Source organism: Trichoderma reesei, assembly GCF_000167675.1.
Source record: "Trichoderma reesei QM6a unplaced genomic scaffold TRIREscaffold_3, whole genome shotgun sequence".
Classification (NCBI taxonomy): Eukaryota; Fungi; Ascomycota; class Sordariomycetes; order Hypocreales; family Hypocreaceae; genus Trichoderma; species Trichoderma reesei.
Window position 1 is genome coordinate 314,507 of NW_006711150.1, and position 22,994 is coordinate 337,500.

The 22,994-nt window shown below is 54.9% G+C and overlaps 7 protein-coding genes across 7 annotated transcripts; 3 read left to right on the forward strand and 4 right to left on the reverse strand.

Annotated features, from left to right (window-relative positions):
• Positions 1-112: 112 nt before the first annotated feature.
• TRIREDRAFT_75205 (DNA repair rad4-like protein) lies at positions 113-3,086 on the forward strand (the record flags this gene model as incomplete). Its single annotated transcript, XM_006962567.1, has 4 exons — positions 113-188; positions 273-1,204; positions 1,355-2,340; positions 2,390-3,086. The coding sequence occupies 4 exons, from the start codon at positions 113-115 to the stop codon at positions 3,084-3,086; spliced, it is 2,691 nt and encodes an 896-aa protein (XP_006962629.1).
• Positions 3,087-4,838: 1,752 nt separating this feature from the next.
• TRIREDRAFT_104156 (uncharacterized protein) lies at positions 4,839-7,291 on the reverse strand (the record flags this gene model as incomplete). Its single annotated transcript, XM_006962788.1, has 6 exons — positions 4,839-5,304; positions 5,790-6,030; positions 6,297-6,532; positions 6,804-6,909; positions 7,130-7,219; positions 7,279-7,291. The coding sequence occupies 6 exons, from the start codon at positions 7,289-7,291 to the stop codon at positions 4,839-4,841; spliced, it is 1,152 nt and encodes a 383-aa protein (XP_006962850.1).
• Positions 7,292-7,892: 601 nt separating this feature from the next.
• On the reverse strand, positions 7,893-8,536 carry TRIREDRAFT_104157 (uncharacterized protein; the record flags this gene model as incomplete). Its single annotated transcript, XM_006962789.1, has 3 exons — positions 7,893-8,083; positions 8,125-8,136; positions 8,371-8,536. The coding sequence occupies 3 exons, from the start codon at positions 8,534-8,536 to the stop codon at positions 7,893-7,895; spliced, it is 369 nt and encodes a 122-aa protein (XP_006962851.1).
• A 226-nt stretch (positions 8,537-8,762) lies between these two features.
• On the forward strand, positions 8,763-13,637 carry TRIREDRAFT_75210 (uncharacterized protein; the record flags this gene model as incomplete). Its single annotated transcript, XM_006962568.1, has 3 exons — positions 8,763-11,200; positions 11,272-12,860; positions 12,915-13,637. The coding sequence occupies exons 1-3, from the start codon at positions 8,935-8,937 to the stop codon at positions 13,635-13,637; spliced, it is 4,578 nt and encodes a 1,525-aa protein (XP_006962630.1). The 5' UTR covers positions 8,763-8,934.
• A 1,197-nt stretch (positions 13,638-14,834) lies between these two features.
• TRIREDRAFT_104159 (zeta subunit of DNA polymerase) lies at positions 14,835-15,826 on the reverse strand (the record flags this gene model as incomplete). Its single annotated transcript, XM_006962790.1, has 2 exons — positions 14,835-15,053; positions 15,209-15,826. 2 exons carry the CDS (start codon positions 15,824-15,826, stop codon positions 14,835-14,837), a joined length of 837 nt encoding a protein of 278 aa, XP_006962852.1.
• A 534-nt stretch (positions 15,827-16,360) lies between these two features.
• Positions 16,361-17,580, forward strand: TRIREDRAFT_29957 (uncharacterized protein; the record flags this gene model as incomplete). Its single annotated transcript, XM_006962472.1, has 2 exons — positions 16,361-16,532; positions 16,625-17,580. Coding segments are annotated over 2 exons (1,128 nt in total), but the record flags the coding sequence as incomplete, so codon positions are not given.
• A 764-nt stretch (positions 17,581-18,344) lies between these two features.
• On the reverse strand, positions 18,345-21,756 carry TRIREDRAFT_104161 (uncharacterized protein; the record flags this gene model as incomplete). The annotated part of the gene is made up of 4 exons (XM_006962791.1): positions 18,345-18,972; positions 19,041-19,612; positions 19,681-21,343; positions 21,422-21,756. 4 exons carry the CDS (start codon positions 21,754-21,756, stop codon positions 18,345-18,347), a joined length of 3,198 nt encoding a protein of 1,065 aa, XP_006962853.1.
• Between the last annotated feature and the right edge of the window lie 1,238 nt (positions 21,757-22,994).

A 22,994-nucleotide genomic window follows, 5' to 3' on the forward strand; every position in this document is an offset into this window, starting at 1 on the left:
CATACTGTACTTGATTAGCGCACGTGATCCCGCGTACGGGTTCGCGTCAATGACGACATGTCACTTCTCGCCACACCTCAACCTCACATCTCAACTTCGCGTGTGAGAAGACATGCCTCCATATGTCCCTCGCAAACGATTGAGAGCCTCATCGCCTGGAGAGGCGGTCGAACCCGATAAAAGCGCTAGTGAGGCGAATCCGAGGGCGGGTGCTGCGCGCAAACGGACGCTATACGACGACCTTGACTCATCGCATACGCCGGGAGGCTCAGATTCGCTGCTCCATGATCTCGGAGGAAGCGGTGATAGTGACAGTCCGCTTTCATCGCTCTCGGACAGCGACTTCGAAGATGTCCCTCTTGCCAAGCGGCAGAAGACGGATGATGCTGATGTGGAGGAGGAGGAGGACGATGAGGATGATGACGACATTGAGTTTGAGGATGTGGAAGCTCCGCAGCAATTCGCACCAGATGCGCCTGTGCCATCCGGCGACCTTGAACTGACGCTCATCCGGGACACTCGGATATCTTTGACGAACCAATTCGACAGAAAGGGACCATCAAAGCGAGAGCGGACTGTTCGGAATGCGACGCATTGCGTCCACGTCCTGTGTCTGCTCTGGCACAATGCAGTCCGGAACTCTTGGATATGCGACCCCGAGGTCCAGGCAATCATGATATCTCATGTTCCGCCCAGGCTCTGGGATGAGGTTGATCGTTGGAGGCAAAACAGCGGCCTGGTAGCAAGGCCGCCACCATCCAAGAAGATGGCGAGGAAGAAGGGCGCGAAGCAAGACTCTAGAGACTGGGGCGACACGGCCAAGCGGCTGGAGGAGGGAGCTATAGATATGAGCCACGGCGATCCTCTGTTTCGGCTCATGAAGTCGTTAGTTGCTTGGTGGAAGCAACGATTCCGAGTTACGGCTCCTGGTCTTCGAAAATGGGGCTATATGTCTCTGGAACGACTGGATAGACTCACGAAAGCATACAAGGAACACGAAGCAGATTTCGAAGAGTTCGGCGAGAGGATAGAGGGCATAGAAGGCTTTCGGCAATGCGCAGCCGACTGCAGGGGAAGTAGAGATGTTGGTGCTCAACTATTTACTGCGCTGCTTCGGGGGTTGGGGATCGATGCTCGGATGGTTGCTAGTTTGCAGCCACTGGGTTTTGGATGGAACAAGCTGGAAGACGCAGATCCCGAGGAGGTCGAGAACGATCAGACCACGCCTACCAAAACCACCAATCAAAAGGCTACAGGAAAGAAGCCGGAGAAGCAGGAAACGAAGGGCAAGACGAAGGCAAAGACGAAGACGAACAACACCCCATCACGGTCACGGTCCTCTCGAGCGGCCAAGCAGTTACCCGCAGTCACACAAGAGTCCGACGATGATCTTGAGCCTGACTTCAAGGATACAGACGACGAGTCTGTCGATATGACACTCACCACACCAACCAAATCCTTGCATGCGAAGAAGTTTGACAAAGACCTCGAGTTTCCACACTACTGGACCGAGGTTCTGTCCCCGGTCACCAAGAAATATCTCACCGTTGATCCCATTGTAAAGGGAACAATCGCCACAAATAGGGATCTAATTGAGACGTTCGAGCCTCGTGGCGCCAAGGCGGATAGAGCCAGGCAAGTCATTGCCTACGTCGTGGGCTATTCGAGAGATGGAACCGCCAAAGATGTGACGATCAGATATCTGAAGCGGCAAGTCCTTCCAGGGCGAACCAAGGGGGTCCGAATGCCACCGGTCAAGGTGCCTGTTTATAATCGCCACGGCAAGGTTAAGCGCTACGAACTGTCGGACTGGTTCAAAACGGCCATGTCTGGCTACAGGCGTGGAGGCAAGGATCACCCGTTGACAGAAGTCGACCAACAAGAAGACCTCACAGACCTGAAGCCTGCAAAGGCCGAAAAGAAAGAGGTCAAGGAGGGTGAGGAGACGCTACAATACTACAAACAGTCCAAAGAATACGCTCTGGAGAGACATCTCAAACGCGAGGAAGCGTTGAGGCCTGGTGCCAAACCAGTCAAGGTCTTCAAGAACAAAGGAAAGGGCGGCAAAGTGGATGAAGAAGATGTGTATCTTCGGTCAGATGTTGTGCTGGTCAAGAGTGCAGAAACCTGGCACAAGCAAGGCCGTGCTCCGCTTGCCGGCGAAGAGCCGCTGAAGAGAGTACCATATCGCGCTGCCACTCTCAACAGAAAAAGGGAGATTCTGGAAACTGAGGCAATGACTGGCCAAAAGGTGCTCCAGGGACTCTACAGCTTCGATCAGACGGACTGGATCATACCGCCACCAATCAAGGATGGCGTCATTCCCAAGAATGAATACGGGTATGTTTGCTTCATACTTTGTGGCTCAATATGCACTAACTTGATATAGGAATATCGACCTGTTTGCCGAGCACATGTGTCCTGAAGGCGCCGTACATGTCCCCTTTAGAGGCGTCGGCAAAGTCTGCAAGAGACTTGGCATCGACTATGCAGAGGCAGTGGTAGACTTTGAGTTTGGCCATCGTATGGCCGTCCCCGTCATCCAGGGAGTTGTAATCGCCGAAGAGCATCATGATAGGGTGATGGCGGAGCTGGAAAAGGATGAGGCGGAGCGCGTACGGAAAGAAGACGAGAAACGGCGCAAGGCAGCACTGGGAATGTGGCGGAAATTCCTGATGGGGATGCGCATTGTAGAGAGAATCCGGCAAGAATATGGTGAGATTGACGAAAGTGTCTCTGTCTTTGGTCATTCACGGGGAGGGGCTCCGGCCGGCAGCGCGCCCAAGGTTCACGACGAAGAACTCGCCGGGGGTTTCCTCCCCGAAGGTTATGAAGACGAGGAGGACGACCAAGCACGCGAAACATCAAGCTTTTTCCCCGCTCTTGAGGAGGATGATGAGGGTGGAGATGGAGATTTGGTGATGGAAGATGGCCGTGATGAGAGTGTTGGGGACTCTCATACCGAGGCTCGAGCTGAAAGCTCGACAAAATCTCGCAAGTATTCGACAAGGTCTAGAAAGACGCGAACAACACGAGAAAAGAAACAAACAGTCATTGACGAAGATGACCAGGAAGATGACGATTAATAGGATGCGAAAGCTCTATATCAGATGCGGGCTCCTGTTAGTTACACCATGACTCTCAGCATGACTCTGCTGCAATCTTGTCCGCGCATCTACAGGAAAGGTTTGATGTTTCGAAATGTTTGAATACAGGGTAATTCAGCGTCAGATGCCTTGCACCAACACTGAGGCCGCTTTAGATTGCAAGCGTTGCGCTCCAATCGAAGGACGTTGGGGGGCATTTCTCCGTGTTGAGGAGGACTTGAGGCAGTTGGGCACATACTGCCTTTGCTAGAGCTGAATATGGACAAGCAGACGCCTTCGGAGTTTTTTTGGACTCTCTTACCGTGAGATGTGTCATGATTGACGTTGACATTGGTTTGGGCATTCTGAACGGGGACTTTATGAGATGGATCCGAAACTGCGTTTCTAGCTGATCATCGCTTTGACTTCCGTGTCTTTCCTCAATGTAGACTGATATCGTTTGCTGATTCACTTACAGGCATTTCACTGAAGCTGTAATAACGGCGAACCTTGAGTCGTCGCTTCTGTGTACTTTACATATTGAAGCCTACGTTATCACCAATGATATTGTCGTCAAGAGGAGCCCCCGTCCTGTCCCCTCAATTCCATCAAACCTCGATATATCGCGGCGTCTCGTCTGTCAAACTACATAGAGGTTACGGCACCCACACAACTGGAGAATTGATATCGGGGACATTCGTCACATTCGAAGCCACCAATAAACTTGCGATACCATATCTGTTTAGTTGAGGACCCGAGAAGCTTTCAGGTCATGAGTTTCGGACCCTTTCTCTGGCAAACCCCCAACATTCGAACCGCATTTCCCTGCGGTCCTCAACGTCTTGAGCTCTTCCCAATGCTTTAGACTCTCCGATGACGCATCGTCATGCTTCATATCTCTCCGTGGCGAGTCCCCAACGCTTGCTTTGCCTCCGGTATGGCCGCTCATACATCTCCCCTCCGCCATTGTATGGAGCTCCCATGTCTATATAAAGGGGCCTTCGCTCCCGCCTTGGTCTCCTTTTTCTCTTCTTGTTCCTCAGCCCATTCACCACAGCGTTCTTTTTTCAGCGTTTTTGCATTTTTATCCCCAGCGTCTTTTATTCTTATTTCCCAGCGTCTTGCTTTCTTGCTTTTCCAGCGTCTTCATTTTTATCCCCAGCGATCCTTTTCCTTGATATCTCTTTGCCATCTCTTGCCATATATTTGCTATATATCCCCTACCTTTTCTGCTATTTATTTTGCTATTTGTTTTGCGATTTGTTTTGCGATTTGTTTTGCGATTTGTTTTGCGATTTGTTTTGCTATTTTCTTGCTATTTGTTTTGCTATTGTTTTGCGATTTGCTTTGCTATTTATTTTGCTATTTTCTTGCTATTTTTTTGCATTTTCTTGCGATTTACTTTGCTATTTGTTTTGCTATTTTCTTGCTATTTTCTTGCTATTTTCTTGCTATTTTCTTGCTATTTTCTTGCTATTTTCTTGCTATTTTCTTGCTATTTTCTTGCCATTTCCTTGCCATATTTCTGCTATATATCCCCTACCTTTTTTTTTTTTTTTTTTTTTTTTTTTTTTTTTTTTTTGCTATTTATTTCTCTTTTTTATTTTGCCATCTCTTTGCCATTTCTTGCTATATATCTGCCATCTATGCGCTGCCTTTTCTTTACTATATTTCTTTTGCCATTTTCTTGCTATATTTTTGCTATATACCCCTTTCCTTTTTTTTTTTTTTATCTTGTTTTCTGTTTGCCATCTATCTTGCTATATGTTTGCTCATGTCATTGGATCTAGGTGTGTTGACGCCGAGGCTCATCAAGTCCACTCTGCTGCCGTCTCGTCGTTCGCTCGTCGCCGTTTGGAACCGTTCCCAGTCCGGCCCCTTTGTCGTCATCTTTGAGGTCTTGCAGGGCCGAGCTGGGAAAAGGGTCCATGTGAATAGCGGTTGGAACGAACCCGAGCCGTAGGGAAGTTCCATTTCGAAGGATACTTCCCGCCCCATGGCCCCCCCGGGGGTAGAGGCAACGATTGCGGCGAATACAGCGTCGCTGGTCCTGCGACTGTGAAGCTGTGTGAGGGAGGTGACTGTGCTGGCTTCCGTCAGCGTGTCGGCCAATATTCTGGCACCTGGATGTGGGTTTTGCGCGGCAACGCAACTGAACGCGGAGACGACGGCGGGCGCCCCGGGCAGAGTTCTCTTTTCTTCTTGACAGTCTATCACCCTGAACTCGGTTTGTCCGGAGCTAGTGTTTATGGCTCTACCACATCATCCTCTTCCTCCTCTCAGCTTTATTCTACTGGGGGCCTCGTTCACCATTGCGCCAGCGGGTGAGCTCTTTGACTTGCTCGAGCGAGGCACCCATGGTGCAACAAGGTCAGTTATTGCGTCAGCCTGCTCAGCTCTGATATATGTAGCTAACGCCAAGCATCGAGGGATTCCCGTGCGAAATGCCGCTCATCAGCAAGGCGATGACCTCGATGACCTTGGAGTCACAGCATTTCTCGCCCCCGAAGTATGCCTTCATTGAGAAATCCGGGACTCACTTTTACACCAGTAAGCAGTGTCTGGGGTTATGTGATTTTTGGAGTGAAAAGCACTAACACCTGTCGCTGAAGATTTGGCTTTTTGTGTCCGTGAGTCACGGTGTAAGTCTTCCAGAGAATTAAGGGCGCTCTTCATCGATTTGCTGAGCTAACTTCCTCTCACTGAACATGAGGTGTAGGCGTTTCAGGGCAATTCGGAGAGCTCTCATCATTAGGTATGTTACTCCTGTGGCTTCTGTTCTTCCCGTAGACTCTATGTGCCGTGACGCTGAAATGCATCAACCACTGGCCATAAAGGCCAGCCCAATGTTCCATTATGGCGCTATGGGCATGCTTCACGAGGATGGGCTGCTCTTCGAGTTGCATCATGCGAGGAGCCCGGAGTGTCCCACGAGCATCAGTACCTTAAGAAAGCAGTGCCAGTTATGCTTTAGAGGAAGGGGACGCGACTCCCTGGGGACGGTTTCCGCAACCGAGCAACATCCCATGCATGCCCATCCCACTGATGTATCCCATCACATCCATTAGGAGTTCTTTTCGCCGAACTTTGGCTTCAATACAACAGCCGGTATTTCGCTCGTATATGCGACATTCAGAGATCATTGTTGGGTATTCCATTTGACATGATGCTCAAGCTACCGCCCCTTTCCAAATTTTTCGTGCCATTTACCCCTGCTCCCCGTGTTCTTGAGCGGGCCACCGGTAGTCACGGCTTGGGGCACCAGCTCAAGCTCGACGGTCTCGTGAATGGTGGAGATGATAGACATGCCCTGGTCTTGTGCTGCTGATGCTGATGTGGTTGGGGAGAGTAGCATGACAGAATTGGACGTGTTTTTCTGGCGGAGGGCGTAGGTCCTGTCTGGCGTCTTGAGCAGAGCTGAAGTTTCTGAAGATTCGAGAGTGAGTCTGCGAGAGGCTATCAGTATGATTCAGATGAATTATTATGCCAACGTTGCATATGTGGGACAGGGGAGGACAGACACTGGAGCGTTTTCGGATCCGAGGAGAGATTCCAGTTCTGGGGGAAGTTCGATGAGGCGGTAGCCGGTGTCGTCTGGCTGGTGGTGTAGGGGGATTTTCGGTGTAGTCTGAGAGCTGGACATCTTCCAACTCGGTGTGATGGCGTGCGTGTGATGAGGAGTGTCGAGCTGATCAGAGGCGTTCCGTATGAAGGTACTGGAGACTGGGTGAGTAGAACCACGAGGTCTGATCGAATGCGTGGTGCCTGAGATGAACTAGTCTTCTCCTAAGCCGTCGACCGTGAGAAATTGTATCGTGAGTATCTAGAAGAATAGTATGTAATAGTATATGAATTACTGAATGTTGCTTAAGCCTTGGGGTGTAATCTGTAGGGTATATCGTGAGAGTGAGAGTGAGTGAGAGTGAGTGAGAGGTACAGATGAGGTTGAAGATGGCATGAAATAAGAATGAGAATTAGCGGCGCCTCTGGCTCGGGCAGCCAATGAGAAGGCGCCGTGGCGTCTGATAGCCCGCGCCAGGTACCGTCAGGTACTCCCGCACTTTCAAGCCATAGAAATGGGCGATCGAGCATCATGATGGACACCAACTGGCGGGGTTGTGGCGACATGGAGTCTGTACATGTACATAGGTAACCAGAGGGCTGGGCATTGAAGATGCTAATACCTACATACCCACAAGGTACATGTACGGGTAGTAGTTGTATTACCTACTATACAGCCCGCACAATTGGCAGACTGGGTCAAGGATCAAGCCTCAATCAAGCCGTCGATAGCTCTGCATAGCTTCAGCATAGCTTTGAATAGCTCCCCCCCTCAGCAGCTGGTCTGTGGAGGGCTGGGAGTGGACATCAATTTGAATGTCACCAGAGCCGGCGCCACAGTTTTCAGCGGGGTGCTGGGCTTTGTAGGGGAGTTTGGGGGGAGCTGGAGCGGGTTTCACAGGGCCCGTCTCATTAGAAAACAGCGGGGGCGGCTGCTGGGGGGGTGCGAGGAGCATAAGGTAGGTTGAGTGCTGGAGATCAACAGTCGATGGATCAATTTTCTGATGCTGCAGCTGGGTTCAAGACCAAGCCATGGATGTCCACCCCGAGTTGCAAATGTTCCGAGAGTGGTGTCTTTCTTCGAGGGCAGGGATGCATCACCTCAGCATGTGGGTTTGACGTCTCCAGTCTCGTCCGCAGTTGGACCAGCCCAGGTCAAGCAATGCCTACTAGGTACTTCAGGTATTCCAGGTTACTGTCTGGTAGGTGCCCTGGCGGTGTCCCCCCCCTGTAGCGGTGCCCGTTTCAGCGCCTGTATCGCTGCAAACCGCCCTGGACCAGAGCCTCGACAGGGCCAGGCCCCTGGGCGAGCCCGTCGATGAAGCCGCGAGATCCAATTTCATCCATCTTAATTTCTCGGTTGCGCATTGCGCCACCGCTCTGCCAGGGGAGTCGAGCGCGCTTCAGCAATCCTGTTGCTGCTGATGGCCGATTTTCTGTTCAATCTCGAATCTCATCTCATCTAATACCTACATACCCAGCCTTTCTTCTGTTTCCCTTCCAAGTTTTGTAATAACATCACAAAGTATTTCTCTACGTGCAGAGTATCCAAACACAAAACAGTCGCTCAAACTCAAAAGCTGCTTCCACAGCAACCGGTCCTTCCTTGTCCTGCCACCGTCAACGCCATCTTGTGCCACTTCAACGCCCGACCCGAGCCGCTGGTCAGCCCTCATTCAGCCTCTCCCATCATCACTTATTGAGCATCACTACTACGACTTACTACCACTACCACCACCACCACTACCATATCGCCCGTTTTCCCTAATAGTATAGCAGTCCGCGGCAAGCCACCAGCGAATCTCACCATTGAAGTAATCACAACAGCTCGCTCTGGGCTTGGAGACGGGACCTAAGCAAATAGCCTGGGTCCACCCCTGGCCGCCCATGTCACCCCTCCCTCAGCAGCCTTGACTCTTTCTAGGCCGTTGTTTCTGGACACAGACAGATTGATCTCCATCCCGCATCGCACATTTCTGCTGCACCTGGAACGGAGGCAAGACGAGCGATTCCCGACGAAGCGAACCCTCACGAGACGCGGCCGGCGATTGCAAAGCGGAGCAGACACAGGGCGACTCGCAGACGCGCTCCAAGCGGCTGGCTCTCGGCAACAGCGACAGCAGCAGAGCGAACCAAGACCAATACACGACAGCGACGCAAAGACAAGACACGAGACCGAGACCGAACGAACCTACCGCGACCCTCCCTCCCTCGAACCATCACCACCTCTCCTCCCTCCTCTCTCCGCCGGGCTATGAGCGCCGTTCACTGACCCAGACCCAACACCATGGTGCGTGTGACGGACGAGCTGGCGCTCTCGCCCGAGCATGTTGCTCTCTACCACGCCTCCGATCCTCTGCTGGGCCAGCTGCCCGTCCTCATCTTCCACGGGCCCTCCACCACGGCCAACTACACCCTCAACAGCTCCCGCGTCCAGGTCCACGTCTTCACCCCGGCCGGCTTCCAGTCCTTTCCGCGCATCACCATCTCGCCCACCTCGCCCTTCTACAGCGTCGTCAACCACCTGCCGCGCGAGTTCCAGGGCGATGAGGTCTACCGCGGCCTGGCCTTTGGCCTCTTCCGCTACTTTAAGGAGCTGCCGGACACCGTCAAGGCCCATCTCAAGGCTGCCTACCCGCCCAAGGGGAAGCGTCCACCCAGCGCCCCGGCGCTCTTCAGCGAGCAGCATGCCGCCGACCTCGTCAAGGAGATGGTCAAGAGCGAAAACACGGTCGATGTCGTCGCCACCCTTGAAGAGGCTCTGCAGACGCAGCACATCAGCAACGTCGACATGGACCTGATCCTGCCTCCGGGATCTATCGTGCCGCCTCAGCCCTCGGAGCTCGAGGAAGTGCCCGACGACGAGGACGACATCATCGACCCGACACTGCGCCAGTACGGACCCTACACACCGCTCGTCAAGCTCTTTGGCGAGCCCGTCTTTCTGCCCACCAGCAAACTGCGGCGCGCGCCCTCCAAGCCCACGCCGCTCAACCGCAACAAGATCTTCACAAAGGACCAGAAGATTGAGCTGCGCATGAAGATGGGCGAGCTCGTCGACACAGAGGAGCGCTACGTGCTCAAGGTGCAGGAGCTGGTCAAGACGGTCGCAAACGACTTTAGGAACAATGCGAAGAAGCGATCCGTCGAGAGCCTGAGTCCGTCTGAGGAGGAACTGGAGAAGCTCTTCCCCAAGTCGTCGGACGGCATCCTGCAGGTCAACTCGGCCTTTGTCGAGGAGCTGCGCAAGATTATGGACGAGACGGAGGAAGACGCCGTCAAGGACATGGAGACGCCGACGATGAACTTTGCGTCATCAAAGACGGGCAGCACTGGCTCCCGCCCCAAGGATCCTTTGGGCGCCCTGGCCATGGCCAAGCTGTTCCTCGAATGGTTCCCCAAGTTTACACAGTGCTACCAGGACTACATCAAGGCCAGCCAGCACTTCCCAACACTGCTAAACTCCTTCTTGGACCAGCAATCGAGCTTCCGGCAGCGCTTCAGCCAGGCGGGCGAGCAGACCATCCGCTCGCTGCTCATTGAGCCGGTTCAGAGGCTGCCGCGGTACAGCCTGCTCATTGACCAAATCATCGCATCCCTACCCATTACGCACCCTGCGCTGCAGCCCATGCTCAAGGCACGCGACATCATCACCAACATTTGCTCCATGGACGACCCTTTGCCGGACAAGCCTCATATTACGAACCGGCTGCGAAACATGGTCGAGGCGTGGCCCAAGGACCTCGAGCCCCAGGGGCGCTTGATCCTGGCTGCCGACTTTTTGGAGCTCTCGCCGCCGTACCAAGCCACTGTCGACTCTGACGACGCCGGCATCTTCCTCCTCTTCTCCGACTGCATCGTCATGCTGCGGAAATCAGGCGACAACAATATGACGGGCCGGGATCTGCTGCGCGAGATCGATAAGCCCTCGGCGGCGGAGCTTCTCATTTCCATGACGAATGCGGCCGGCGGCCCGAGCCATTACGAGTTCATCTTCACTGGATGGCATTACCTTGCTGATGTCCGATTCACAGAATCGGCAGATGGCCACCTCGTCTGGATGACGTCGAGCGCGGAGATGAAGGGCATGCACCCGGGTGAGCACAAGGTTCCCAAGGCGATAACGTCGCGCTGTTTCTTGCTACAGGAGGCCTTTGAGGGCAAGGCCGCAAAGTGGAGCGAAGACGTTGTCAAGGCCAGGATCGAGGCCCGGTTCCCCGAGGCGGAGAGAGAGGACCCTAGCTGGACGCTGCGGTCAGTGCGCATGCCGGAGAACAATCTGGGGCTGCACGCCGCGATATTCCAGGAGGGAGCCGACCAGCTCGTCGAGGGTCGGCGCGAACCCGCCTTCATTCGCGTCGTCGTCGACCATGAGAAGGGGACCAAGGGCGCTCCGGTCGGACATTATGGCATCGAGATTGTCATCAACGTGGCCAGCAAGAACATGAAGAGGATCTCCCTGCTCACGGTAGGTCTCAATGGGAAGCAGTTTCAAGACGACGTGGCTCTGGAGGACTTCCTGCCAACCATGTCGAGACGAAGTAAGCCACCATGTCTTTGTTTTTTCCCTTTGCTTTCTATGACTCTTTTTTTTTTGTCCACAGGGCTCTAACATCAAGTCCAGTAATGCAACTCTTGAGTATCCAGTTTAATGTGTCCAACAGGAACCTCACGGCCCCCATGGTCTCCTATCACTCCAAGATGTTGCGGACACTATGTCTATCAAACCGTGCCGAAAAGACGCGCTCATTCCTGGCAGCGTCTCCCGTCAAGCTCTTCACCAGCCTGTGGAGCGGCGGCTCCAACAACGCCTCCGAGACGACGCTTTCTGAAACCAAGCATCAGCACCAGGCCTCGCTTCACCGAGCCGACAGCCATCACTCCATGTACGGGTCGATCAGGGGCAAGGACAACTCGCGCCGGCCGGTGGAGGAGGTTATGCCGGAGAACCCCCTTGTTCGGCTGGAGCAGACTTTTGAGGCCTTCACAACGGCCCTTCAGTACCGCAAGGGTTCCATTCACGGGAGGACCCTGTTGCACCGCGCCATGGCCGATGAACTGCTGGTGAACGACTTGTACAACCGACTCATTGAGAATCCGCAAGAGGTGGAAGTCGCCAACGACGTCGGGACCGAGGTCGTCTTCACGGCGTTTGAGAACTTTCTTCACATCGCCTGGGCTGACCAGATTGGGCCAGTCACAACAATCAAGATGCTCGACACTCTGCAGGAGCGAGCCAACAAGCGAGTCCCCGGCGAGTTTGCCGACTTTGTCAACTTCTTGTTTAAGGAGCTGGCTCCGCAAAATCGGAGAGCATTCACGGCGCTCATCAAGCTGCTGGCTGATCTACTGGAAGGCTGCAGCAATGACAGTGACCGCGGCGCGCTGACCCTGGCGTTTGCGGAGATGCTGGTGACGGACGGCACGGCGGCCAACTACATCAACCTGCTGGACCGCCTGGTGGATGACTGCGACAGGATCTTCGGCGAGCCTCTCTACGCTGGCTTTAGTTTGGCCGACTTGGCTCTGATAGAATCGTTCCAGGCACGCGCCAACGGCGGCGGCGGCAACAAATCCCATCAGGGATCCGTCACCTCCAACACATCGTCACTGCGCCGCAAATTTGGCCTCGACATGCTGCTCCGGCAAAACTCCAACTCCAAGGAGGAGCGCACTTCTGTCTGGCGAAGTCTCGGCAAGCATCGGCACCCGGCTACGGGCGAGAGCGCGAGCGCGAGCATGTCTAGGGCGACGATGCAGCAGGCTCTGCGCCAACGGTCGATTGACGACAACAATATGCAGAAGCGAATCACACTGGGCAGGCCCGGATCGGGAGACCGGCCTCATGTGGCCACTGCCTTTGAGGACCCGGCGAGACCGCCCAGCTCACATCGCATGGAATTCCCGCTCGACACGATTGGAGAGCCTGCACACGAGCCGCCGACTCCCGGAACACCCAGGAGGCAGTACAAGAGGAGAAGTTCCCTGTCGGATCTCAAGTCGCTGATAGATACGGCGAGCATCGAGGAGGATAGAGAGGGCGAAGAGAGGGAAAGCGCTCTGCAGCCCCTGCAGAACACAAAGGAGACGTCAGAACAGGTCAATGGCAGTCCCAAAACCACGATCCCTGCCTCCAGGATGCCCATGAGCCCTGAGCAGCTCAGGTCGCCCCGGCTAAAGGAAAACATTGCCACGGCGGACCTATACGGCAGCGTCCGGCTGAGAGCTGGAACGCCCATCAAGGAGATCCAAGCCAAGCTGGAGCAGGCCATGCGCGGGAACTCGCCGACCAGACAGGATCCGCCCCCTTATAGGAGGCCGAAGCCAACGCACAGCAAGACGCTGTCGACGTCCAACATTCCCACGCTGCTGCCACCCAAGCCCATCCGACCTGGAAGCTCGTCTGGCGAATCACCGAGTAGGCAGTCCGGCAGCCCGACGCGAACCCCGGCACAGAAACTCCGGCTGCAGTCGCCGCAAAAGCTGCGCGAGAGGCTGCAGACGGAGAAGACGGCAGTGGGCGAAGCAGACGCCGTGCTGCAGTCGGAGTTGTCCAAGATTGGCGAGGAAATGGCACGAGTGAATAGTGGCAGCTACTCCGATTCCCCAATGGTCGACCTGCAGCGGCTGGCTTCGTCGGTGGCCGCGCTGGAGGACCAGATGCCCGCGGTGATGCAGGAATTGCGTGACAGGCAAGACGAGCTCCAGCGGGACGTTGAAATCACGCTCAAGACGACTGAGTCCAAGATGCGGTCGATTGACCAGCTGCACAAGGAGGCTGTGGCGGAGAACGAGCTGCTGTACGAGCGATTCAACTCCGAGCTTGGCAAGATTGTCAAGGCGCTCAAGGGCAAGGGCAAAGAAGACAAGGAGGAGCTGATTGTCAAGCTCAAGACGCAAGGAGAGGAGCTGGCCAAGATGAAGAAGGAGAATGCGCGGTTGAAGCGGGAGATGATAAGCATGCGCGCGGCACTCAAGGGGGCGGAGTGAAGCGACGATGACGATGATGAGAGATGCTGGACGTTCTTGTTCTTTTAATCTTGTGTGTTCAACCCGAGAAGCGGTCTGATTTGATGTTTTTTTTTCTTTGGTTCCATCATGATCGCATGGTAAATGTCGGCCTTTTTATCTTCTTACGTTTTGTTTTTCTTACAAGACTTTTTTATTTTATTTTGCCTAATAGACGCTGGTGCGGTGCCGGCACAGGAAAGAGAGGCAGAGGGGGAACAAGGCAGAATATTTCGAGGGGTCGTTCTTTCTGGGTCGCTCTCTCTCTCTCTCTCCTCTCTCTGGTATTCAAGGGGGGAAAAGGCTTCTGGGAAGGTCGAATACACGCAACGACGCGAAAATAGGGGAGTCTCGGGGAAAGGATAATCTGTCTTTGATTACAAAAAGAACTTGGGGCCTTTTTTTTAAGTTAATTCATTGAGCCCTTTCTACCTGTTGCTGCCTCCTTCTCTTTTTTTCTCTCTTCTGATCTTGAGTTGTTGCTTCTTTATGCGTGGTCCGAACCGGGATAATGTGCTCTTTTCTTCTTCTTCTTCTTCTTCTTCTTCTTTTTCTTCCTTTATTTTTGTGTTTTGTCTATTAGAATGGCTTGCTGGGTTTGTCTCTTCTTCCATCTTTTGTCAAACTTCGACTTGCTTTGTCGCTGTCAATGTCAACATCTCGTCACATAATTCTTGATACGGGGAGGCCCGACTCAATAGCTATCCAGCTTCGTCTTCTTGTTCGTTAACTTCTTCGTCCACTCACCGTCGTCCCACAGCTCAGATATACGAGAAGGAGAGCCAGCTGAAATACTAAACCCGACAAGACCGAAACCATTGTGCATGACCCTGGGCCAGCATCTCGCATTTGTGATTTTACGTATCCTCATCGTCTCTGCAACTTTCCTCATAATTGTCCCGAGGACGGAGCATCGCGAAGAGGAACGGCACACAAAAACGTCCAAGAATGCCCATGTCCTTGCACAACGCGGTCCTTCTTTTGGGCATTCTCATGGAGGTTGCCACGCTGTTGATGGTCGCTACAAGTTGGAACCTCGCCTTGGACAAGGAACTGTTGATCCCGAGAAGCCTCCTCGCCTCTTCCATTCTCTACTCTTGTGCCACTCTGGTCCAGACCGCCGCGTTGTGTCTTTGGATGTATATCACTTTTCGGATCTTACCCCCAAGGCGGGTCGGTTCATGAGGAGCTTGCGCTGTAGGTGGTCCCGCTGTTCGACTGGGTGATTTCGTCTGGCGCCTCGGGGCCCTTTTCTAACCAGCATTCAAAGAAGAGCGGCTTCGCCCTTACGGAGCGGATGGGCTTGGTTGATGCACCGCCAAGGGCTTCACCCTGGTCTGGTTTTTCCTTTGTGGGCGGTTGGAGATGGGCTTCGGAAGGGATCCAGAGCTGGGGATGCTACGGACAGACGGGAGTGGTTAGTGAGCTGGGCTTGACCTTTTTGGGTTACGATTGTTGCTGGTATTTGACAGTGGTCACGGTGTCATGAGGGGGATGTTTATAGAGGGGCCTTTTTCAATGATGAATGCGGTCAGTCTAATAATAAGGCTTACTCCTATGGGCGCCTCGGCGTCTTCTCTGAGTTCTACGGCGAGCGTGAATGTGCATCCCTGGGGCAGCTTTGGCTCTGCTTGAGCTGCAAAGGCGAGTCGCTGGAGGGCTGCGCGGAGGGCCTCGTGGATGTCTGCCCAGTTAATCTTTTGCGGATCATCTGCGTCTTGACCCATGTGTTCGTCTGGATGTAGCTGGTGCGAAGGCGGTGCCCTTGCGGCTCGTATTTCCGCAGCGGTGCCCCAGGAGTTGGGGAACCGATCAACGTCAAAGAGCCACCTCTCGCGGACGACGACCTGTTGTGGCGGAGGGCCGTGCACGACGACGGCGATGCGCGAGACGGAGCCCGTGCGGAGACGGGCAGACACGGCGTCGACGGCGTCGTTGATCCATGCGCAGAGGCCCGGGTGGCGGGACTGGCGGACGGCGAGGTTGAAGGCGCGGGCGGCGAGGAAGGACTGTTCGGGGTAGAGGCCGCGGTGGTAGAGGAGGGAGTGGATGGCGATTGTGAGGAAGGATGTGAATGCGGAGAGGAGGGGGGAGGCGGAATCTGCGGGGAAGGAGGATGTTGAGCGGGAGTGGGAGGAGGAGGGTTGGTGAGGGTTAGGTGAGGGTGGCATTCTTTTGGGGGGGGTTGGTGATGATGGTGGTGGTTTTGTGGTGTTGAGGGTTGCTGTTGGTGGTGATGGTGATGGATGGGGTTGAGGTTGACGTGTTGTGTGAGGGTTGGGCGTGTTGAGTGGTGACGCGGTGTCATGTGATGGGCGTTAGGTTGCTTGACGGTATCGATAGTGATTGTACATATGGAGGCATTATAGCGACTGACTGTGCTGTATGTAACTGTGCTGTAACTGTGCTGGAGCTTACAGGTAGGCCACACCCCACTAGAGCTTGCTGCAGCTTCCCCAGGCAGGCAGGTGACAATGACGTCTCGGGTTCTACTACGGTATCATCTTGATACTAGGTACCTTAGCTGCAGCTCTTCTCTAATGAATCACTCCTCTTCTTTACTTGTCCAACCTCCAACTTCAGCCTCAACCCCAGCCTCTCTCAACCACACATCATCATCATCACCCTCGTCACCTGTCTGATAACAAACACCCTGACATCACTGACACTGAATACCATCGTCTTCAACTATGGCTCCCCCCGAGGCAGGCCCTCTCGGCCCAGCGGCCATCCAAAAGGCCATGGCAGAAGCTCTCCCCGCCCAGGACGACTCACCAGCCATCAAGAGCCCGTACGAGGCAATCGCTTTAGCTGTGCACGCCTATTTGGCCCTGCTCGACTTTCGACTAGTCGGCTTTGATGAGTCTCGTTTTCTGCGTATGCTCCCACTGTTGCCCTTGTACACACACCATCCTCACCCTGTTACAAGTCCATACAAGTTTCATACAAAAAAGGCTAACAGTCCACAGCGGAATGCGAGTCCCTCGCCCCTCGCCTCCCACCCTCATGGAACCAGAGACCAGAATCCGTATCGCTCGTCTACAAGCACAAGCAGTCGTCCATGATCTTCGTCGTCCGCGTCGACCGCCTGGGCTCAAGGGCCGAGATCCGGGGGCTCGCCGTCGGCGACGAGAAGATTTACCGAATCGAGTACGCTGTCAAGGACGTCGTTCAAGAAAGCGCTCTACCGCTGCGCATCACGAGTGATAGCGGGAACGAGGACCGGAGCGGTGCCTTGGTTGAGCGCATAGGGGGCCTGTTTGCGGGCGGTGCTATTGAGCGGATAGCGCATGATGTCAAGGTCCAGATTGTGCAGAAGCTGATTCCCGGGCTGGACAAGAAGGGGTATTCGGAGGAGCAGGTGGATGATGATGTCAGACGTCCTCAGCCGGGCCGTCACAATCCCTCGGATCCTGCGCGCCCTGGCAGCTTTGAGCAGCCCGTGAACCCGTACGGACTGCCTCCCCAGCCGGCTTCTGCTCGCCACCCGCCTCCCATGGGTGATTTCCCGCCTCCAGGATTCGAAGACGAGCACCAGATCAACAGCCCGCCGAGGATGATGGGCGGATTACGCATGCCCGGGCAAGGAGGGCACCCCTTCAACATTGGACATGACGATCTGAACCCAAGCGGGCTCGGGCCTCACGATCCGCTCAGGGCATCCTTTGTGGGCGGCGGTAGGGGGCCTCGGGCCGGCGGCTTCTCGGGCATGCACCCCACGTTTGACGACCCGCTGTTCACCGGCCAGGGACGGGGCCGCGGGGAGGGGCCGGACGAGGGCTTCTACGATCCGCAGGCGCCTCCGGGGGCGAGGTGGGATCCGGTCGGGCCGGGTGGTGCACCGAGGTTTGGCGGGCGTGGTGGTGGTGGTGGATGGAATGGCGGCGGAGGATTTGGGGGTGGTGGGTTTGGCTTTGGAGGGGGTGATATTATATGATGGGATAGTAGTACAGCGAGGTGTTTTGCTGTGAAGTGGTGGCTTTGGAGGATCTTGTTTGCTTTTTTGGTTGTACAATATGGATCACACAGGCTGGTATTACTCTTGTGATCTTGTGCTAGGGAATATTGAATGTCACTCCTTTATAGCTATTTTTGCTGGCGTGAGAACAGACTCCAAACCACTATTTGATGGGCTTCCAACGTTCATGCTGGGGTCCCATCTCCGCTTGTAAATGATAAAACCACACATTGCATTCTCTATACTATCAACGTAGCAGTAAGCAGGTTAGTATATAAGTCAAGGAATCTATGTATCACCACCACCGACACCACTTCTACCCCCATTCCCGTCATAACGCTTTCATGTATATCGTCATCTCTTGACTTTTGTCTTGTAAACTTTTCTCTTTCGATTCAATATCCCCCTCCCTCCCTTTCCCCTTTGAGACGTTGTTTGTTGGTTTTTTCCTCCTTCCCGCTTGCCGTCACCCATCCAAGACAGCTAGTATGCCCAACAACCCCTTTTTTTTCCACGCTATCGCTTGGCTTTTGTATATATAAACCCACCAAGAAAGAAAGAAAGAAACGATGGAAACAGGTAACAGAAACAGAAAATATGGGAAGGGGGTTTATAACGAACTATACCTGGGTGCGGACCCTGCTCAATCACTCACTATTTCTTCACGCAGGTACCTCGCCCGTCAAAATCACAAAAGAGGCCTTTTCCAGAGGCAATCCCGCACAGCGCTTCTACTGGCCCGCGGCGTTGGCCACCTCGTTGAGCTTCGCCTTCTCCTCGTCCGTCAGCATGTTGTACCACTCCTGGAAGTTGGCAACGTTCTCCCGGCCGCAGCGGATAAAGAACTCTGTCAGGTACTGCTGTGTCTCGTCGTCTCGCTGTCGGTTGTTGGAGTCCGCGCCAAAGGCCATCAGCTCGGCCTTGGTCGCGCCCAGGGAGAGGTCGAGCGTGTCGTCGTCATCCTCCCAGCCCTCCTCTTCATTGTCTTCATCGTCAAACTCCGCGTTAGCCACGGCAGCAGAGGCAGCGTTGGCGGCAGCCCGAGCGCCAGAGGCAGAGAGAAGCTCCTCAATAAGGACCTTGATGATCTTGAGAGTGGCCGGGATGATGGTGTACTTGTCGGGGTCTGTTGGTTTGGTTGGCCTATTAGTCTCCATTTCACTCGCGTACTGCCGGCACAGCTGGTCCAGGACGGCCGCCGTGGTGGGAATAAAGAAGCCATGCTTCGACATACTCTTCTTGGCGCGTGATCGGGTCTTGATCATTCCGTCATCGGCGCCGACAATCAAGTCGCCCTTGACCGAAGTTTGGGCCACCCGCGGGTCGTTGAGCGAGTACAGCTTGGACAGCGCAATCACGCTACCGCACGTTAGCAAATCTCGGACGGCACGGGGACGGGGCTCACCCGCAAGACTTCTTCAACGAACTTTTGTCTAATCTCGTCGTAGCCGGCAAAGCTGACCGAGTTCTCCAGCCACTTGGCCAGGACGACTTGCAGCCCGCTCTCGCCACCGATCTGGATCTGGCTGAGGAACTCCACCACGTCTTGCGCACCGCCCAGGGACAGTCGGGCAAAGACGAGGATGAGAGACTGGATGAAAGCAGCGGCTTGCGCAGTGGCCAGTCGGTTGGCAACGGCCTGCAGAAGCTGCGGCAAGAATGGTCCCAGTCGGTCTTGTCCAGCCTTCTCCACCAGCTCGGCAGCCAGTCCGCCAACCTCAGAGGCAGCATTGTCCTCGATGGACGGGCCCAGCAGCCGGTCGATGATGTGCAGGCACACCTCCAGGCCAGACCGGCCGTTGGAGTCGTGCCAGTTGAAGACTTGCTGGTGGTCGTGCAGCAGGATCCACTTGACGGCCTCGGATCCGGGCCGCAGGACGTCGCCGTCTCCAGACTCCATCAGCAGGCGGTTCAGCTTGGGGAGGGTGGCAGCCACGAAGCCCTCTGGCAGGGGCTCTGAGCCGTGCTCTGTCAAGACGACGAGCAGCTCGGTCGCAACCTACGGGCATGTTAGTGTTGGAACAAAAGTCCGTGTCCCGATGAGGGGGGTGAAGGCCGGCAACTCACCGTGACTAGGGGGTTGTCCTCGGTCAGGTTGGCCACGTCGAAAGCGCCAGTCAAGGTGGGCAGGATGCGCGCGCACAGAGCGGCGTACGAAGCGGCGTCTGAGAGGCTGCCGACAATGTCTTCAAATGCCTCGGTAACGAGCATGGTGACCTGGAAGTTGCTGGCTCCAAGCTTGGCCAGCAGGAAGAGAAGGTCGATGGACGGAATCTCACTGGTGACGACGATTGTGCTATCGAGCCCAATGGCGGCTCTCAGAGCCTCCGTGAGAGTAACAAGGAGCTCGTCTGCCTCTTCCATTTCCTCGGGATCCTTGCCGTTCATGTAGCCTTGAATGGCGGCAATGATGGGCGTCTGGCGGTCGGGGGTCACGCGTCCTGAGTTGACGAGGCCTTCAATAGCCTTGATACAGGCAACCTGGACAACCTCAGACTCTTCGTTCGTAATGGAGTGGATGATGGCGTCGACCAGGTTGGGTGGCGTCTGGTGAGAGCGGCCAATGATGCCACCGACCAGATATCCTCGGGCACGCAGCAGCGGGTGCTTGGACTGGTTGATGGAGAAGTCGACAAGCTCCAGATATGCGTTGGCAACGGCGTCCGGGATGGGCTTGCTCAAGTCCTGGAAGTCACTGACGAGCATGACGAACAGGTACAGAGCTGCCTCCTGGCTTCTCCATGCCGAGGGTCCCTCGCCGGGGAAGAGGGTCTTTGTGTGTCCAAACAGGCCGTCGACCGTCTTCTCGTTGAACCACTCGCCAAGCTTGATGAGCAGGTCGCCAGCGGCCGTGCGCGCAGTGTAATTGGCCGTGACCGAAGTCTCCTCAGCCAGGTACAGGGAGCAGTCAAAGTCCCAGAGATCTTGCTCTTCGCGCGTAACCCTCGAGTATCCGACGAGCATCTTCATAAGATCCATCATCCACGGGACCTCGTGACCATGGGCATGGGCGTTGAGGTGGCTGTCGAGTTCAGCCTGAACGGGAGGCGCACGGAAGCACTGGTTGAGGAAGTCGAGCTCCTCCAGGATGAGAAGGTCGAGGGTATACGGGAGGTTATCGGAGTCTTCCAAGCGAGACTGCACCTCGTCGATGATGTACAGCTGCTCGTAGGCTGCCTGCATGATGCTCAGCTCCTCCCAGACGGCGGTGAAAAAGGTGGTGCTCTGGGGGAGCAGAAGGTTAGGGAACACCCTGCGGATGCGGAGGAGCGTCTTGACCACCTGCAGCTTGAGGGCGATGATGCTGTTCCAGCTCTCGGGCTGAGCGCCAGAGCCAGACTCGGCCTCGGGCAGACGGCCCTTGAGTACGGCAACGAAGAAGGGATTCCACTGCTTCAGCAGCTCCTCCGCAAAGACCTTGACGTCCTTGTTGTCATCCTTGACCATGTACATCAGGTCGAAGCATCCGCGGAAGACGGAGATGGCGAGGGCGCGCAGCATGGGCTTTCTGTTCTCGTTGAGGGCGACCTCGGTAAGGGCCTTGGCGATGTCCTGGGCCATGGAAAAGAACTGGTCCTCGCTAAGGCTCTCGTCGACCAGGTCGCTGAGGACCCTCAGGGCTCCGTGGAGCTGGGCGTCGTTGCCGGTGGGGATGACATTGAGGATGGTAGGGAGGAGGGCGGGCCAATTGTCGGGGAAGTCGTGAATGGCAACCTTGCCAACGGCATAACTAGAGGTGAGAAAATCCACTGGTTAGGTCAAGGACTTTCACGGGTACCTCTCTGTGAAAGCGTCCATCACACCCTACCTGGCAGCGATCTTGACCTTTCGGTCGTCCTCGGGACTCAGGGCAAGCTCGAGCAGCGTCTGCTTCAGCAGCTCGCGAGCCTCGTCCGAGATGGAGATCTGCGGCTCGTCATCGAGCTCCTCGACGGCCCAGTTCTTCTCGATGAAGAGGCGCAGCGTGCTGAGCGCGGCCTGGCGGATGCTCGTGTCGATGGACGAGTGCGCGCCGATGCGGGCCAGCGACACGGGAAAGGCGGGATTCGTCTGGGCGCGCTTGATCTCGATCTCGGCCGCTTGGCGGGGAGCCTGGTCGGGAAGCTGCGTGTTGGCCAGGAGCTGCGCCAGCTGGTCCTCCATGGTGGGCGAGATTGGTGAGAGACAGGAGACACAGGAGAAGGGCTGGCGGTCAGTGCGGGTGCTTTGTCGTCGAGTATCGCCTTTTTTGCTTCGTTTCCCTTGCGGTCTGTTCCAGCCAGAGAGAGGGAGAGTGACGAGATGCTGCAGTTCCAAAACTTGGAGGTTTGAGGAGGGGAGTCTGGATTGGATGGTGGGGGAGGAAAACAAAAAAAAGCGGGCTGGTGACTGGCTGCGCGTCTGTGGTTGGCTGGCAGGCGTGGTCGATAAGAGATGCAGGCGCGATAACGAATCACTGTATTTTGCATTGAGGTGCAGCTGAGTCTGCACGACTCCCGGGTAGCCTGGGCCTGGATCAATGAGCAGATGGACATTGACTGAGATCTACAGGGCGTCGGAAAAGTGATGAGCTGAATGTTGGCTGAGCTGTAATTGCCCTGCTGAGAATAACATACGCATGCGCACTTGGCGCTGTGCAGAAGACTGCTTGCCTTGATCAAACCACGCCATGGCATCCTTGTGTTACCTATTATCACATGTGAAGGTGCGTTGAGACTGCGCATCAGGGACCATCAATGAGTACGGATAAACGGAGATGGATAATGAAATGGCTTTGGCACATTGGTTGGCATTTTTCTCTGTCCTTGATCATTCTGATATGTAGCATCTTCTTCCCAGATATCCCACGCCTCTCTTTGATCAGACCTGACATCTAAGAAGCTGGCGGACCCGTATATCGAACACCTTCGTGCTCAGATGTCCAACAGGCCAAGCGGCAAGCAGACAGATTACATGACCACCAAGGTCTACTGATGACCAGAATTCAGCGTCCAACATTATCCGATTGCCATCCACCAAGGGAAACATGAGATAAAAAGCCAGGGCAATCAAGTGAGCGCGCATCAGAGTTCGGGAACGGCTAGCTAATAGCACTTCTATCCATGCAAACATGAACCCGTGAACCTCTCCCACAGCTAACCCTTACTATTACCTACCTAGACTACATCACTCCCAGAGGTAATTGATCCTTTCAGCTACTATCGCTATGAGTATCTAGTCTCATCATCACTCTAAACCTCCATGTGTAATCCATCAAGAGCCTGCTAGTATCGCGATACATGTCCACCTTAGTCTTACCATGCCTACCTAGGTACCTATGCATATGCTTCTCTTTCCATCATGGTTCTCTAAACTTGGGGTGCTGGCTAGTCGCTCCCCTGGTTTTGCCGTCCTGATCCACA